Source organism: Hyperolius riggenbachi, chromosome 2, assembly GCF_040937935.1.
Source record: "Hyperolius riggenbachi isolate aHypRig1 chromosome 2, aHypRig1.pri, whole genome shotgun sequence".
Taxonomy (NCBI): domain Eukaryota; kingdom Metazoa; phylum Chordata; class Amphibia; order Anura; family Hyperoliidae; genus Hyperolius; species Hyperolius riggenbachi.
In genome coordinates, this window is record NC_090647.1 from 220,668,783 (window position 1) to 220,685,892 (window position 17,110).

The 17,110-nt window shown below is 41.0% G+C and overlaps 2 protein-coding genes across 2 annotated transcripts in view; both read right to left on the reverse strand.

Annotated features, from left to right (window-relative positions):
- INPP4A (inositol polyphosphate-4-phosphatase type I A) overlaps nt 1–17,110 on the reverse strand; it is a 220,965-nt gene that overhangs the window by 106,325 nt on the left and 97,530 nt on the right. The window lies entirely within an intron of this gene.
- The window catches only part of LOC137544919 (inositol polyphosphate-4-phosphatase type I A-like), a 130,627-nt gene that overhangs the window by 15,961 nt on the left and 97,556 nt on the right, over nt 1–17,110 (reverse strand). The window contains exons 14-18 of the mRNA XM_068266016.1: nt 16,831–16,848; nt 12,951–13,134; nt 11,604–11,822; nt 8,094–8,343; nt 1,686–1,715 (exon numbers count right to left, since the gene is read on the reverse strand). Coding sequence (XP_068122117.1) covers nt 1,686–1,715; nt 8,094–8,343; nt 11,604–11,822; nt 12,951–13,134; nt 16,831–16,848 — 701 coding nt within the window. The remainder of the gene's footprint in view (nt 1–1,685; nt 1,716–8,093; nt 8,344–11,603; nt 11,823–12,950; nt 13,135–16,830; nt 16,849–17,110) is intronic.

Sequence of the window (17,110 nt, forward strand, 5' to 3'; positions counted from 1 at the left end):
ATTGGGACATCACAACTTCTGCTGCAAGGATGTAGCAAATGTAGCAGATTGATTTACTATTCACTAAAATAGTGCTGGTATTAGCATCACCTTTAGATTGTAAGCTTGTAAGAGCAGGGCTCTCTACTTTATGTGTCTTGTTAAGGTGGGATTAAACTAAAATTTAAGTGCCTACTCTTAGATATATAAAAGAACATTTGAACTTTTCTTCTGTGTATAAAAATTTTAACTTTCACAGCAGAGATCAGTACAAATCTGCAGTTGTAATAACTGTAATAAGCTTTCTGCCTGGTGACTTCTCTCTGCTCCCCCTCCCTCCTCTGCTGAATAGATATGTCACCAAGGAAATGGCTAAGTCACTTCACAAGAAGAGTAGGAAAACATAGGAGCACCTGGTGACAAACATCTATCCAATTGGCTAAACGACAAAAGAAACTAAATCTGTGAACAGAAGTGCGGTGGCAGCCTGTGGGCCAAGATACTCTTGGACAGAGGTTCTGATTTTGGGACGTTAGACTTTCAGATGTGTTTCATCAGAGAATGGATATCAGGGGGTCGATGATAAATGACAAATCAATGTTCCCAATGAGCTTGAACAAGTCTGCATGCAGTTTCTCTAAATCATATAAAGTAAGTTGAAGGTCCACACATTTATTTTATTAAAGCGGACCTGAACTCAGCACTTCCTCTCTGCTCTACAAAATACGCAACCGCATAAGAACCTTTAAAGAAAAGCATTTATTTGTTACAGCGGATACAAATCCTAAAATAAGTCTGCATAGTTTCTACTTCCTGCTTTCATGGAAGCAGACATACTGTTTAACATCCTGTGCTTTTAAATGAGCTTATCTGCCATGGCAGTCAGGTGACACAGGGAAGAGATCAAATTACAACTTGTGATTAGACACAGATGAGGGGGAATTAGACAGGGTAAACGCTCTAAATACATACAGGGTGCAATTTTCTATGTTTTCCTTCTGTCCTGTGCAAGAGTTTAGGTCCTCTTTACAGCCATTCTTTATACATCTTTATAAATCACCAAAAATGGTACAGTCACTGCCGATTTTGGGGATATCTAAATTCCCTTTATTACTGTAATGCTGACTTTACATTGAGAAAAGAGATTTTATTCATCTCCAAAACAATTAACTATGATTGTATCATCCTTGCTGACAACTAAATAAGGGCTTTGATGGACTGAGTGTTGGGGCCCTCTTTCACTGGGAAGTGCAATCGCAACCAAATTTCCACTACTTGCGTTTTCTCAGTAGCCGCCAGGAACGGAATGCGATCATGGCGAAAATCGTGCAGCTCGACATTTGCGTGTGGAGAAAAAGCGACACACACTAGTGGGAAATGAGCACCCTGATTTACACGCAAATCGCAGTGCTCTTGTGATCGGCAAAACAGCTGCCCTTACTTGATCGCACCTCACCACTGCACACAACTAGCGCAATCCATTCTTCTTTAAATCTTCACAAGGAAATAGGAGATTGGATGTGACAAGTTTTACCATACAGACACAACCAAAAAGGGCTATTTCAGCCACTTCTTCTCTTTACAAATTAACTAATATACATAAAAAAATCAATGAAAGTAGCAGGTCCTGCAGAAGCAAATAAAGCTAGGGAGAAAACAGAATTACAGAATGAAAAGAATAGCAATGAATGGAAAGTAGCACATACCTGATCCGACTTCTTCTGTCAAGCAGCTATCTGCACAGAAATGGAGGTGCAACATGCATGATTAAGGGGCAGCAAACAAAACTCTTCAAGAAAATAAAAATAAATAAAAAAAAATCCCACTTGCAAGCAAATTAAGTGTAAGCCTCACATTGGGTTAAAGCTTGCAGAAGTAGAAAGCAGATAAGCAAAGTTTGCAGAACTCAGCTGTGGCTGCATGCAGTGCATGGTAAGACTGCTTCCTTACAAGGTCTGTGTTTGCATAAAGGGGCTGATACAGCTAATATGCAAGCAAGGAGGCACAGCTCTCAGGGGAAAGCTGATATCAGTGAAGTGAGATTATTTAGCATCACTTAACTGTGACATATAGGAACAACAATGTGTCCAACCCATATTTTTGATAAATTTACTACAGCATCTCAAACTTTCAAGGAATTTATTTGTTAAAAACAAAACAAGTCAGCACTCAGCAAAAAAAAAAAAAAAAAAAAGTTAAAAAGTTGAAAAGCACTTTAAAAGGAACCTGAGGTATAAAACCTATGGGAGCTGCCATATTTATTTTCTTTTAAACAATACCAGTTACCTGGCAGTCCTGCTAATCTTTCTGGTCAGTAGCGTCTAAGTCCAACACCTGAAACAAGCATGCATAGACATCTGATCTACATGCTTGTTCAGGGTCTATGGCTTAAAGTATTAGAGGCAGAGGGTCAGCAGGACAACCAGGCAATGTGCATTGTTTAAAAGGAAATAAACATATCAGCCTCCTTTTCCCTCTCACCACAGGTTCCCTTGAAAGGGAACCTAAACTGAGAAGGATATGGATTTTTCCCTTTTAAAATAATACCAGTTGCCTGACTCTCCTGCTGATCCTGTGTCTCTAATACTTTTAGCCACAGCCCCTCAACAAGCATGCAGATCAGGTGCTCTGACTAAAGTCAGACTGGATTAGCTGCATGCTTGTTTCAGGTGTGTAATTCAGCCACTACTGCAGCCAAAGAGATCAGCAGGACTGCCAAGCAACGGGTATTGTTTAAAAGGAAACATCCATATCCCTCTCAGTTAAGGTTTCCTTTAAGGCCTCATACATTATGTCAGTCACTTCACAAGTCCATCTGCATTATGGACTAAAATGCATCATCAGCATCCAAAAACAGGTCTGAAAATGTGTGCATGAACACACACTGTATGCATTGAAAAACCCTTATAGAAAAAAACATGTACCATGGTTTATAGCGTGAATGAGGTCTTAAAGAGAACCCGAGGTGTGTTTTAAAGAATGTTATCTGCATACAGAGGCTGGATCTGCCTATACAGCCCAGCCTCTGTTGCTATCCCAAACCCCACTAAGGTCCCCCTGCACTCTGCAATCCCTCATAAATCACAGCAGTGCTGTGAGGCTGTGTTTACATCTGTAGTGTCAGTCTCAGCTGCTCCCCCGCCTCCTGCATAGCTCCGGTCCCTGCCCCCGTCCCTTCCCTCCAATCAGTAGAGAGGGAAGGGATGCAGGCGGGGACCGGAGTTCTGCAGGAGGCGGGGAGAGCAGCAGACTGACACTATAGAGATAAACACAGCCAGCTCTGACAAGCTGTTTGTCAGCAGCGTGGCTGTGATTTATGAGGGATTGCAGAGTGCAGGGGGACCTTAGGGGGGTTTGGGATAGCAACAGAGGCTGGGCTGTATAGGCAGATCCAGCCTTTGTATGCAGATAATATTCTTCAAACCCACCTCGGGTTCTCTTTAAAGGTACAATTTCAGAAAGACTATTTTTTGTTTTTGTTTCCAATGCTTTAGCACATTTTGCCTTTATAGCAGATATTTCCCTTAGTCCTGCTCAGAAGAAGGCTTAAGAAATGACATTAGGAAATCACAGGAAAAAGCTTTGGCAAAATAGAGAGAAAAACAAGCACACGTTTACCGATGGTAGCTACCCACTGTCGAGGACTAGAACATGTATGTAAAATTATCAAGGAATAACAACCCACTTACTGGCCTACAGACAAACGCATACCAGTAATCACAGAACCTGGTTAGCAGAAAGGTTCATTCGGATTATAAAATCATTAACAGGAGAACTAAACGCTGCAAACTGTACAGTAACACTAACCAATCACCAAGTGTCACACAAGCCAAAAGGACCTTATTTCCCTCATTACAATGAATATCAAGCTCTGATTTTGGGACAGTGGGCTTTTGAGGGTTCTGTGTCTCAGGGCTGGTGCACACTTCAAGAGCTTTTTAAATGCTAGAGATTTTAAAAGCTCTTGCTAATGCAATGCTATGGGGGATTTTTACAAAACCACATCGCTCCAGTGAGAACACACACATTGGATAACATTAGCAGGAGCTTTTAAAATCACAAGCGCTTAGCAAAACTTTTCTGGTGTGCACCAGCTCTTACAGCTACAACAACCCACCAGTACAATCATAAACTGATTATTTCCTGGTCAGAAAGCAAACAAGCAAAATAAGCAGGGGATCACACACTTTATTCCTTCACTGTGTGTGTATGTTGATAATCACAAATTATCTCAGCTGTATTTTATTTTTTCCTTTCCCTATTTTTGTGAATAGGATTTTTTTTAATCATTTATTTACAGGAAGACTAGTTTATGATTGGTGGAGTGCTTTCCAAACAGTGAAAGCATTAATGCAGTGGGCTTCAGGGCCCGTTTCCACTTGTGCGGAATCGCCGCTGATTCCCCGCTGACAAAATCGCATGTGGATGCGATTCCGCATGCGTATTTTACCACGATTTTGCATAGGTTAGTATTTATGCGATTTTAACCATGTCACTGCCTGTGTGATTTAACATTAGTTTCTATGCGAAATCGCATGCGAAATTGCGGTAAAATACGCATGCCAAAACCGCATGCGATTTCCCTATTAAATACATTAGCGGCGATTCGCATAGCAGTGTGCGGGGTGCGAATTCTGCGGGCTCTTCCGTGCAGATTTCTCCCGCACAGAAAAACGCTCATGATTACTGACAAGTGGAAACAGGGCCATCCACTTGTATTGCCTATGCGAATCCGCATGCGGACAACGCATGCGGATTCGCGATAGTGGGAAAGGGCACTCAGTTTTCAGATTTTATTTGTCAGGTGTTCCCAACAGAATCAGGTCCACAAACAATGGTTCTTGGAATACAGCAAGTGAATATACATTAATAATATCGCTGGCAGGTCTGAGTACAATTACATGAAACTGGAGAACTACTCAGTGTTGCGGCATTTCATTGCTCATTGCTGAGTAGGAATCGGGAGCTGTGCAATGCCTCTTTCTGTTTGTCAATAATTGCTTGTTTTAGCGCATCTACAAAGCCATTTAACATTTAGGCAGGACCATTTTACATAATGAGTTCAGCATATTATGGTTAGCCAAGTTTGCTTGTTTTGAGTTTGATTATAGCATGCCTCATGAGAAAGGTGAAAGAAATACAACGCTCAAGTGCAGCACAGAAAAGGTTCAAGAATCAGACCAGATGCATTAGTCTACTGACCATCACCACTAATCAGGTGAGCTATATGATTAGTTTTAGACACCACCAAAGCACATTCCATTTCCAAAACCCTGCTCTGGTGGCAAAATAATGTTTCCTGATTATACAGTACATGTGTGCGGAGTTACTGACTCAGTGTTGGTGTTGGATTTTGACAAAATGAATTCGGAACACCCGAATAATTCCGAACACCACAGACAGGGTCAGGAGTTAGTCACTACTTGCTCTTAACATGACCTAGATACTTCCTCCATCTGGACTTGGAAGGGGGAAGCATCAGAGTCCTGTGAAATGCATCAGGAGGTGCAAGTACTGAACTCCATCCTACCCTGTCCGCTTGTTCAGTACTGACATGGTGCTGAAGTGTGATGGTCAGCATTATTCAGGTGTTCTGAATTCATTATGCTGAATCCAAACACCAACACTCTCATCATCATGAGAACTCAATAGCTGATAAGCCTATATCAACTCTGATCTTACTATATCTTTAAGCATTTGTTCAAAATGCTACAAAGCAACTGTAATAATTTCATTACTTTCTGGTGATCGAGACTACATATACTAGCTAGGCCAAATACCACTTTCATGCAGGTGTAGGTTAGTTAATGAGCAGTTAAATGCCTGGTTTAGCATCCGTGAAGGAGGTAAAAACCTTAGAACTAGGTCTGTGAAGGAACTCATTTATTTAGATCATAGTACATCCAAAGCAAACATAAGGAAGTATCCACTGGACACCTTTTTGTTCTAAAATGTTTTGTCACCAGTACAAGCATTTTACTTTTTAACCACTTCTGGACAATGCTAAAATATACAGCCTGTATGGGACCTGTTATCCCTGCCAGGACGTAGATTTCAATTAGCACCCCGGACAGACCAACCACTACCGCTGATCACACCACTCTCCCGTTGCTGCAGACAAATCGCCCTGCAATCGCTATGACAGCAGAGCTCCATGAGCAGGTTAGGAGCCGTTTTCATTGGTTCCTGACCCTGTAATCACATTGGCACACATTTTTCAACGTTCACACACAGAATTCAGAGCAGATCTCCTATGACATATATAAAAAATGCCTATGAGAAAACAGCTGTCTCATTTGAGGGCATTAGTGGATTTGTAGTCCTCACGGTATAAAATACAGCTGTTTTTTAGAATGACAGAAGTAGATTCAAAACCTTCATTTAAACCAAGTGGATGGACCCTTCAAAAGCAAGATTCTGGAGTAACACATTATCAGAATAATGGATGGAATGATCTATGCAATCATTCTTAAACTCATTTCCCAAAGTACTTCTTATACAGTTCAAAAAAACCACCAGACTGCATCAGTTATGTACAATTTAAGCACCTTCATTGTAAATAAATCAGGCTGTAGAGTAGTGCAGCAGGCTCCGCAGCACAAGCACTCAGTGTTCCTCACTTGCTCTGCCTTAAACTACACCGCACGCACTAATAACAGATCACTAGGACTGCCATTGGTTGCATTTAAATCCATAAACCATATAAGAAAATTTTTTTTAACAACCCATGCTCACAGGATACTGATGAGCTCTATAAATGGACTGACATGTTAAAATGTAATAAGGCTTCATTATAAAAACTACCTAAAGTGAGACATCTCTTTAAAAACTATTAAACAGAAATGTTCTGATAAATATGAACAGTACAATAAAGTGATAATAACATGTGATCAATTCTTAAACTCACACACAGTAATAACTGAATGGTGGTAAATGGATTATGAGTGATTCAGGAATCAAATCTAGCACAAGACACAACTGAAAGCAGAAACCTCACTATATAAGCCTGAAATGTTTTTTCAATACCTACTCACAGCTGCATTCTAAAATCAGTGGAAGGCTACATGTACTAGAGTGATTGTTTCACATGTGCAGCAGCACAGGCATTCTATATGGATAAAGTGGAAACCTAGCATATATACAGTATAGCATTAGTAGCCATAATGAGAGTTGAGTGTTTGAGTAATTACTCAATTTTGTATTCTTCCATTTTCCTTCTTCAACTGCTCTAAAGTGTTCAGCTTTTATTTCTTCTTCCCCAGATACATTCATATGAAAAAAATTACAAAAATTACTTATGTTATTGGGGCCTGTGTTCGACCTAACAAATTGAGCTAGTGCTTCGGGAAATAGGACAATTCCCTTGATGACTTCAAGTTGCTAAAACCTTGATATGCCAAACCTTTGGCTTCAGTGCATACTGAGTTACTGACCCATTTCAGCTATGGCGTCAGTGAAGTCTGCAGTCTGGACCTGTCTCTGTTTCAAGTGAGTTATTCACTAAGTCACTGAAAAGAGGGGAAATGGATCTGACCACTGATGCAAACATTTAAAGGATAAGTAAAGTGAGAACTATATGGAAGCTGCCATATTTATTTCCTTTTAAACAATACCAGTTGCCTGGCAGCCCTGCTGATCTATTTGGCTGCAGTAGTGTCTAACTAACACCAGAAACAAGCAGGCAGCTAATCTTGCCATATACGACAATAATATCAGAAACGCCTGATCTGTTTATGCTTGTTCAGGGTCTATGGCTAAAAGTATTGGAGGCGGAGGATCAGCAGGATAGCCAGGCAACAGGTATTGCCTAAAAAGAAATAAATATGGCAGCTTCCATATTCCTCTCTTTAGTTGTCCTTTAAGTTTACAAACTGCAGAGGAAAAAAGTAACTCGATTAAATAGGAATTACTTGCTGTGGGCAGTACAGTTACAACTGGAAGCGTCAATGGTGAATTAGAACAACAAAATGATCACTAGGCAGCATGCATTGAGAACAGACTAATGCTCTGTGCTAGAAGCATAATGAGCTCACCACTGTTAGCCTTTCTGCTATAGGAAGGTTAGTGCAGAAGGAGCAGAGATGCTGGGAAGGGGATGTCACAGTCATACGCACTTGTCAACCGGGAAGGATGGCATGCAGGAGATGGAGATGATGTGGGTGACAACACAGCCTCGTCATCTGAGGCCCCTGGGTTTATCCAATATGCTCTCCTTCTTGGATTACCTTTCTTGCTAGAACAGCTTATCTCACACTGGAAAACATCGTCACAGCTGTCACTTTGCAAGCGCTCCTTCTGCAAAAGCTTGTCAACCCGCTGAATAATGCACTCCAGGCTTTTTTCCACATTTGACCAGACTTTATCCTGAACAAGCATAAAATGACATAATAATATCAGTACAATAAAGGCTGAGGAAAAACAAATCCAATTCAAATCACAGATGAAGTTATATTTTTGCACAACTCTGAATCATCAGCATCCTAAAAAGATTCTGCTGAACTAGAAATTTGGGCACAGCCTGCGCCCAAAAATACCGTATATTCCGGTGTACAAGACGACTGGGCGTATAAGACAACTCCCCAACTTTTCCAGTTAAAATATAGAGTTTGGGATATACTCGCCGTATAAGACTACCCCTCTTCCAACGCACACCAAGTAAAAAGAAAAAAAAAATCATATACCGGTCCTATGTATGAAAAGATACTGGTTCTGTACTGTATGTGGTACCCAGTATATAACAGTATATAGACGATTGATTGGTTTTATTGGTCAACTCTCCCTCTCCCTTAGTGGATTGGTCAGCCCTTCTTGTCTACTTGTTTATCAGAGCGGTATGGAAGAATAGATTGTGCTGTGCCCATAAAACACGCCTCTTTTACCATTCTGGCCCACCCTTGTATCCTATTTACCTCCTTCTCTGCCTCTCAGATCTCGCACATGTGCGTCTGCGCCGCTTTACTACAGTCCTCAGCAGCGAGATCTGAGAGTCGGTAACAGGATAGGGCATATCACCCCGCATTAATGACACCCGGCGTATAAGATGACCCCTGACTTTTCAGAAGATTTTCAAGGGTTAAAATGTAGTCTTATACGCCAGAATATACAGTAGCTGTATATGATAAAGCAAATTGCAAATGTGTGAGCCCGCTATTTGTAGCTGCAATTTGCATAGCGGGCGGCCCTGGCAACCAATTTTCCAGCCATAAACAAGATTTGCCTATGGTGGCAACCAAACTTCTGCGATGTCTCTGGCGCCCAAATTTCCTGTTTGCTTTTGGGTCACCAAAGCTTCCTGTTAAAGTTGTATTATCACAAATACCATATATCTTTTAAGGAAAAATTACTAAGACACATCTACCCTCATTACCTGCTGTCTCTCTCTGATCTCTACCTGGCTTTACTATCACATTTTTCTAGGTCATCATTGTTGCCTTTTAAACCTCAAAACATGAAAAATTGGCCACATGCACCTATTCATAATAGTCCAACATATCAAAACTTTATTGCACAACACCAAATATACACAAATGGAGCTCCTCCTGCGGAGCCAGTTCACAGGTTAATGTCTCAAAAATCATATCTGCGCAGAATTAAAACCAGGAACCCACCCACATCCCTCATGTAATAATGGCCAGGCTTGTGTGCATGGAGGCAGTCAAGTTAATTGACTCTATTGCTCCATGAACGCAAGCCTGTTTGCCTCACTGACACTCACTCGGCATTCCACATGCATACAGCAGCTGCTTCCCTCTAATAGGGATAAGACCTATACATGTGTGACAGTGCTGCAGCAGTAACCGTTGGCCGGCTATGTGTTCCTAGATCACCGATTATGCGTCTTGTTGTTTTAATAGCATATAATGACACTGTTCATATCATTCATGTCAGTTATACTGATAACAACCGTATATACTTGTGAGAGTCCACCGCTGTGCCTCCTCTCTGCTTTCATCATTGTTGCCTTAACTTAATCATTCAGTGCCACTACCTGCTATGATGATGCCACACTCGTACTTGCTGTGGCTGCATCACCATCTGCTGTCTCTACCTGCAATTCCTACCCACAATAACTGTCATTATCTGCTATCACTATCTGTCTGTCATTAGACTATACTTATAATATAGTCATTGTTATTCTTTGCATCTAACTGGTATTATTTGAAAGCCATTAGTGATACTTTCCTGTAACTGCCTATTGTTGGAATTATTTTGGCTGTTAAATATATAAACTGCATTATTTTTAAAGTTCCCTCCCTTTATAGCGTCTTTCACTAGTGCCTAAGCAGAGGCAAGTGAAACTGTTTTATAAAATGACCTGTTATTCAATGCTACATATTAATATAGTTCAGTGGTGTAGCTAAGGAGCTGTGGGCCCCAATGCAAGTTTTACATTGGGGCCCCCCATGCACTCTATACATAATAATTTATACGCCACACCAAAACCTGCCAATGGCAACTACAGTGTCAGAGGTGCAAGAAGGGTAACAGTTTGTTAATGATTACCACTATTCAAAGTATCTATAGAAGTGATTATTATGAGCACAGCACCAATAGAAAGCTAATACTGCAATTGAGGGAAGGCCCCTAGGCCGGTGCGGTCGCAACCTCTGCACCCCCTATTGCTATGCCCTTGATATAGTTGCAGATTACTTAGAATTGGGAATAACATAAGAATAACGCTCAAAATGTATATCAACTTCAGTCTTTTAGCAGTGAAACCTTTTGAATAGTGTTAAAGGACTTCCGAGGCCAAATAAAAAAAAAAAAAAAAGTTAAATACCTGCATCATATTTGAAGGCAAGGAGGACGCCGTCCACGCCCTCCGTGCCGTTCCGCCGGGTCCCTGCTGCTCAATAGCCTCCCCGGGCCAGCTCCCGACCTCATGGCCCGGGTCGGGCTCTCCTGTCTCTGCAAACATGGCCGCATGAGCTGGACGCGGCTGCGCAGTCCGCATAGCCGCGAGTGCAGCTGCGCAGCTCTAGGGCCAACCCCCCGATCCACACTACAGGCTGTTTCAGTCAACATTTCAACTAATGGTTGTGAATTTGTCAGAGAGGTAGTTAGAGAAACCTACTGCTTGTCTCACAGATCCAAAGATACTAAAGACACCTTGAGGACCAATAGACTTTACTTGAGAGAATTTATCTTTAGAAGTAGATCAAGAGGTATAAAAACTCAAAGAGCAAACAAAGTGTGCCTGGCAAAAGCCGACTGAGGCCACGCATGCACAGTAAGCCAGAGCCGCGGCCTCCGAGCTACTGCATGGCTACTGTTTGGCCATAAACCAGGAAGAGAAGTTGCATGGCCCCGATGTGAAGGGGGGCTGCGCTCAGTAACGGTGGGCGAGGGAAGCCTCAATAGGATCCTGAGGCTTCCCTCTCTTCAGGGTAAATATCTGAACCTGAGCTTCGGCTTGGGTTCACTTGAAGCCAGGATGAATAAACTTTTCATGGGCAGAAAAAGCAGGTTTAAGCGATCCTTCAACGCAAATTATAATCAAGGTGAAAAACAATTGCGAGAACGCATTACTATAACTGTTATAACTAAAGGATACTTTCATTCACTGTACATTTCTTGATCCCCTAACACCTCAGTATTAGTTGTAAGGAGATACAGGTGCATACCCATTCTTCTTCATGCCAGTCCACCTGAAGAGATGCCCTGCTGCTTCTTCCAGTCCACCGTGCCACTAAAGTATCCTGGTCATTTCGAAGCATAACTTGATCTGTCTCACCAGATGTAGGAGAAGCTTTGGACGCGATGTAGTCAGGCCTAGCAGCATTAAGTCCATGTATTGCACTGGCTAACAGTCTACAGTCACATACTGTGACCAGCTGCCTTGTCTGCAAAAAAACACCCCAAAAAACAGACAACTTGTAAACAAAAGAATGATTACAGTATTACAGTGGTCATCCCCTTCAGAAAACTAAACATCTACAGTTATAACAAGCAACACAGTAACAGTTTAACTAAAATGCGTACACATGCACAACAACTGTCTCCAGTAGGCAACAATTGTATGTAATGCAATCTAAAACATTTACACATTTTGCACCATTTCATAGATTTCTCATTTGACTTCCTCTTGTGAATATCTTAAGTTTAAAAAACAATGTATACAATTCAAAGGAAATTAATACAAAATACCGTGACCATTATTAGTATTATTAGTATATATTTATATAGCGCAGACATCTTCCACAGCGCTGTACAGAGTATATATAGTCTGTCCCCTAAGTTCAAGTTCTTGAACCTACCAGTTCCTGGATCCAAGGAAAAGAAAAGCCAAAACATTATTATTTGTACCAACTAGATTAAAGTACTGTATAGTGATCTTATACCAATTACAGTTGTGGATGCCGATTTGATGCAAGGAAAGTTTCCAAGTCCCCAAGGAAGTGAATACTTTTGCAATTCACTGTATATAAATTTTAGTAGTTGGTCTGTTTTTTTTTTTTTTTTTTTTCATGTCTACCAATAGTAAAGAGGATGACCCGCAGGCTTCTCTAAGGACTGAACTGCTCATGCCCAGGACTCTTACGGAGGCCGGCATGATGACGCAACTGGTACGCAGTGAGGGCAAGCAAGTGCGACTTCACCCCAAAGTTGGTGCATTACCGGAGCCACCAGCGGGACCACGGAGGGGGCCAGGAGGATACCGGGGACCTCATTGACTATGGTGGGCTGGAGGAAGCGCCTGGCAAGTACAGTTTTCTTTTTTAGGACACCGCTCAGGGTCACTTTAAGGAGGGATCAAATAGCATGACGAATTATACAGCGACAATCGTTTCCTAATCTATCTTCATTTTTTTAACTTCTCTTTTTGCATAGTATTGAGTTATTTATTTCCCCCCTCTACCATTGTTTTTATTAAATTTCCTATTACATATTTAACATCTTAAAGGGTCCCTTCCTAAGCAGGGGGAAGAATCATGTGCTGCACCTATAAGAAAAAAGGAAAAAACACGTACCTTGTCTGCCAAAATGGCAAGTGTCCTCTCAATGTTATTAGCTGATCTGTCTTTGGCTGCCCTGGAGAGCCTCTCCGCATAATAGCTGACTTGTGTCTTCAGAGTATTGATGTGTGCAATGATCTCTTTGGCTCGAATGATATCCTGCGGTATGTAAACGATGGACTGGGGACAGGCTGTCGTACTGAAAGAAAGGATACAGTCAGTGTAGTTGAAAGGATTCGGTCATCAGCCAGTAAACATATGATTGTAGCACGCCGGTCACACGGACTGAATAAAGCTCATGCTTTACTTAAATGGACTTCCCATACTTCAGACTTCTTTGTTTTAATTCTCACTGATAGATGAGAGCACACATGAGCAGATGGACTATTTTTCCTTTACAAATATGATCAAGAACACCTGTTATAAGATGTGTAGACTCACTGACACTGGTACACCTGTTAATTCATGCAAATATCTGATCAGTCAATCATAGGTAAGCAGTGCAATTGTGCAAGCCATGACCTTCAGTTAGTGCTCACATAAAACATCAGTACTGGGAAAATGTGACCTTACTGATTTTGACTATAGCACAACAGCTGGTGCTAGAATGATTCTCAACCACTCACTCACTCTCTGCATTACTAAGAATGGTACAGAGAATGGAAAACATCCAGTAAGCTCCAGTTTAGTGGAAAAGCTTTGTTGAGGAGAGAGGCTAGAGGTGTATAGCCAGACTGGCTTCAGCTAACAAAAATGCATCTCAAAATGCACAAGTTGTCCAAGCACATTGGGTTTCACTCATGTCTGCAAAGAATAAAAAGTTGAGGCCACAAGTAGTCACAGGCTAACCAAAAAAACTAACAGTTGAATGTCACAGAAGCATTATCTGGCCTGATGACTCTTGATTTCAGCCAAGGCACATAAACGATAAGGTCAGAATAATGCAATCAACTGCATTAATTCATGGACTTGTGTAAAAAAATCTAGGTTGGTGGTGATTTGGGAAGTGAAAGAATTGAAAATACAGGAATGTTGAGCTGGCAAATGTGCATAAATTGTTTACGTGATCATGACAGCTTGGCCGGGGGTATTTCCATCCATCCATGCATGGATGCATGCATATTTGAGGCATATGGAAGTCTTACCCAACATTAGCACAGTGTTCCTAATAAAGCACACAGTGAGCACAATTAAACACCTAACAAAATGTTTAGAGAACGTTTAGATTAAAACTGTAAAAACACTAAAGCAAAGCTACCTGAACACATGATACTTGTTGGCACTCACTTTTTGTCTCTGTAACAAGTGCATAATCCAATACGACTGCAATCATCTTTCATGCAGGGTGGTAAAACCTACAGTGTGAATGAAGTCACCGCCTTATGTGTAAAATACTGAGTTTGCACAACATTCAGTTATACTAAGGTAACGGCACATGCACACAGGCACAATGTACTGTACAATGAGTATATTTACACAGCCTGAACACAAGGAGAATAGGCTTCCCTGGTTACTGCTTAAAGGTATCTCTGAGCCCAGTGCAAAACAAAGACCTATCCATCCCCCTTTGCACTATGCTCTGAAATGCTAGAATACAACTCTTCAGCCCAGCTAACCAGGATTTCATAAGCCCTAAAGGCAGAAACCTGAAAGACACTCTTCGTCACAGGCTTGGAGTGGTGTACAGAGCTTGCTCATGCACCGGTTTACAGATTCCTTACAAGTTATTTCCTAATATTTTATAGTACTCAGCATCTTGCTTCATCCAGTTTCGCTAATATCACTACAACCATCAACTTCACTGTATAATCATAAATGTAGAGACTGACCGGTATAATGGAAAGACTTGATGTAGGTTGCAGAGAAAAAGTGGATTGTTTGACAAGTAATGAACACCGGTATGAACAATACTTTCCTCTGTAGTTGAGCACTAAACTGAAAGACAGACTAACCCTTGGAGTAAAGGCATACACTAATATTTTTGTGGTATGAGATCACATAAACAACTGATACCTTCAAGATATTATTCATCTATCTGAGCTACCACTTTGCCCCGTTGCAATATCTGATAAGATTTCAGCAGAAATATTGCCCAATATGAAAGCTGCTAGCTTTGTATGCTCCACTGCAGTACAACGCTATGACAAACCTTGATTGCACACTGCTGTCTGTGGGTCCTAACCAAGATTTCCAACGGGATAGAGCATGCCAAGTACCAGTATGTCCAACCTATACCCTAATATTTTAATTGCAATAGAAATGCTATCATTTCAAAAGATTGTAATCAGATTCAATATTTATCTTCAATAAAATGTAGACTTATGGATACTTTACATCTGCAGTGTTCTCCCCAGAATTTTTTTTCCAGCCGGGTGGCATGAAATAGTAGCCGGGTGGCATGAAAAAATAGCCGGGTGGGGCGAGTTGAAAATGCAGGGCAACTGTGCTTACAGCGTAGGAGGAGGTGAGCCGCTGACAGCCGGGTGGTCACCAAATCTAGCCGGGTGGAGCACCCAGCTAAAAGAGCCTGGGGAGAACACTGATCTGATCAACTCTAACGGCCTCCTACTGGCAAACTACATGTGCACTGGTACATGAATACTGACCTAAATTCCCTTTGTGTACCTGGAATAGGTTTATATCAATTAAACCAGAAAAAAAAATTATAGGGAGGAAACCTAACACTTTTCCATTAAATTGTCTACATCTTGCGCAGTTGGTGGTAGACAAGCAAAGAGTTATATGCCCAAAGCACTGTTTAATGGTTTTCTTGAAGGAAACCTTAAGTGAAATAAATTATTATTACTATTATTTAGTATTTATATAGCACCGACATATAACGCAGCGCTCTACAGTGTGTGTGTATATATATATATATATATATATATATATATATATATATATATACATACATATATATCTTGTCACTAACTGTCCCTCAAAGAAGCTCACAATCTAATCCCTACCATTGCCATATGTCTATATATTATGTAGTGTAAGTACAGTAGTCTAGGGCCAATTTTTTAGGGGGAGCCAATTAACGTATCCGTATGTTTTTGGAATGTGGGAGGAAACAGGAGTGCCCGGAGGAAACCCATGCAGACACGGAGAGAACATACAAACTCTTTGCAGATAGTGCCCTGGCTGGGATTCGAACCAGGGACCCAGCACTGCAAGGCGAGAGAGCTAACCACTACGCCACCGTGCTGCCCAGTTTAACTTAACTACAGCTTCTTCTACCCCTTGTAGTCCTTTTGGTCCAACGCTGATATTCTGTGCCAGACTATACAGCAATTGTCACCTTTGAAAGTTTGTAGCGCAGCCCCCGCTTTCGCAGGGGCACAGCTGCTGAATGGATCAGCACAAACTACAGGGGGCTGGAAGAAGCTGCAGGTAAATTATCTGGGAAGATGTTTATCACTTCTTTTTAGTTTCTTTTTAGTTTCCTTTAACTTGTACCTTGACCTCCTTCACTGCAGACTTGTGTGGGAAAGTAATTAAAATTAACATTTAAGACAACAAGTAAACCAAACAGCACAATTCCCAAAATTCCAAATAAATAATACTTTAATAGCAGTCTGATAATATTGTATTATAATCACATGTAGGCATAGCTATCCGTTGAAGCATGCTTTAAAAGGCTTTATAGATGAATGCAGTAAGAACATACACACAAATGCATGAATAGGTGTCTACATGTAGCTGTTACGTGAAATACTCTGGTGAACTCGGTTCATGCTATACATGTCTACAGGGCTACAATATGGTGTCTAAAGGACAAGCATAAATAAGCAGATATGGAAGACCCGTACTCCACTTAACCAAACCACAAGACAGTGATACAAGAAGCAGAATGACATTTTATGAGTTAAGAGATGCTGCAAAACCAACTCACCAACTTTCCTCATAACTGCTATAAAAGGACCAAGAAACAAAATGCAAAATTAGATTTCAAAAAAAGCAAAACTTTTCAGTTAGTAAAACACAGTAGCCAAGACCCTGCTTTACTGAACGGGTACCTGAACTGACGTGACATGATGAGATAAATATCTAAATGTAGAGTCCTAAGCCTACATAGAACTATGCGGTGTGCCTTTTTTTTTCTTACTGTAAACATTAAGAATTCAAGTAGGCTAATGACATTTTCTTTTCACTTGCGTTGGACCATAGTGTAG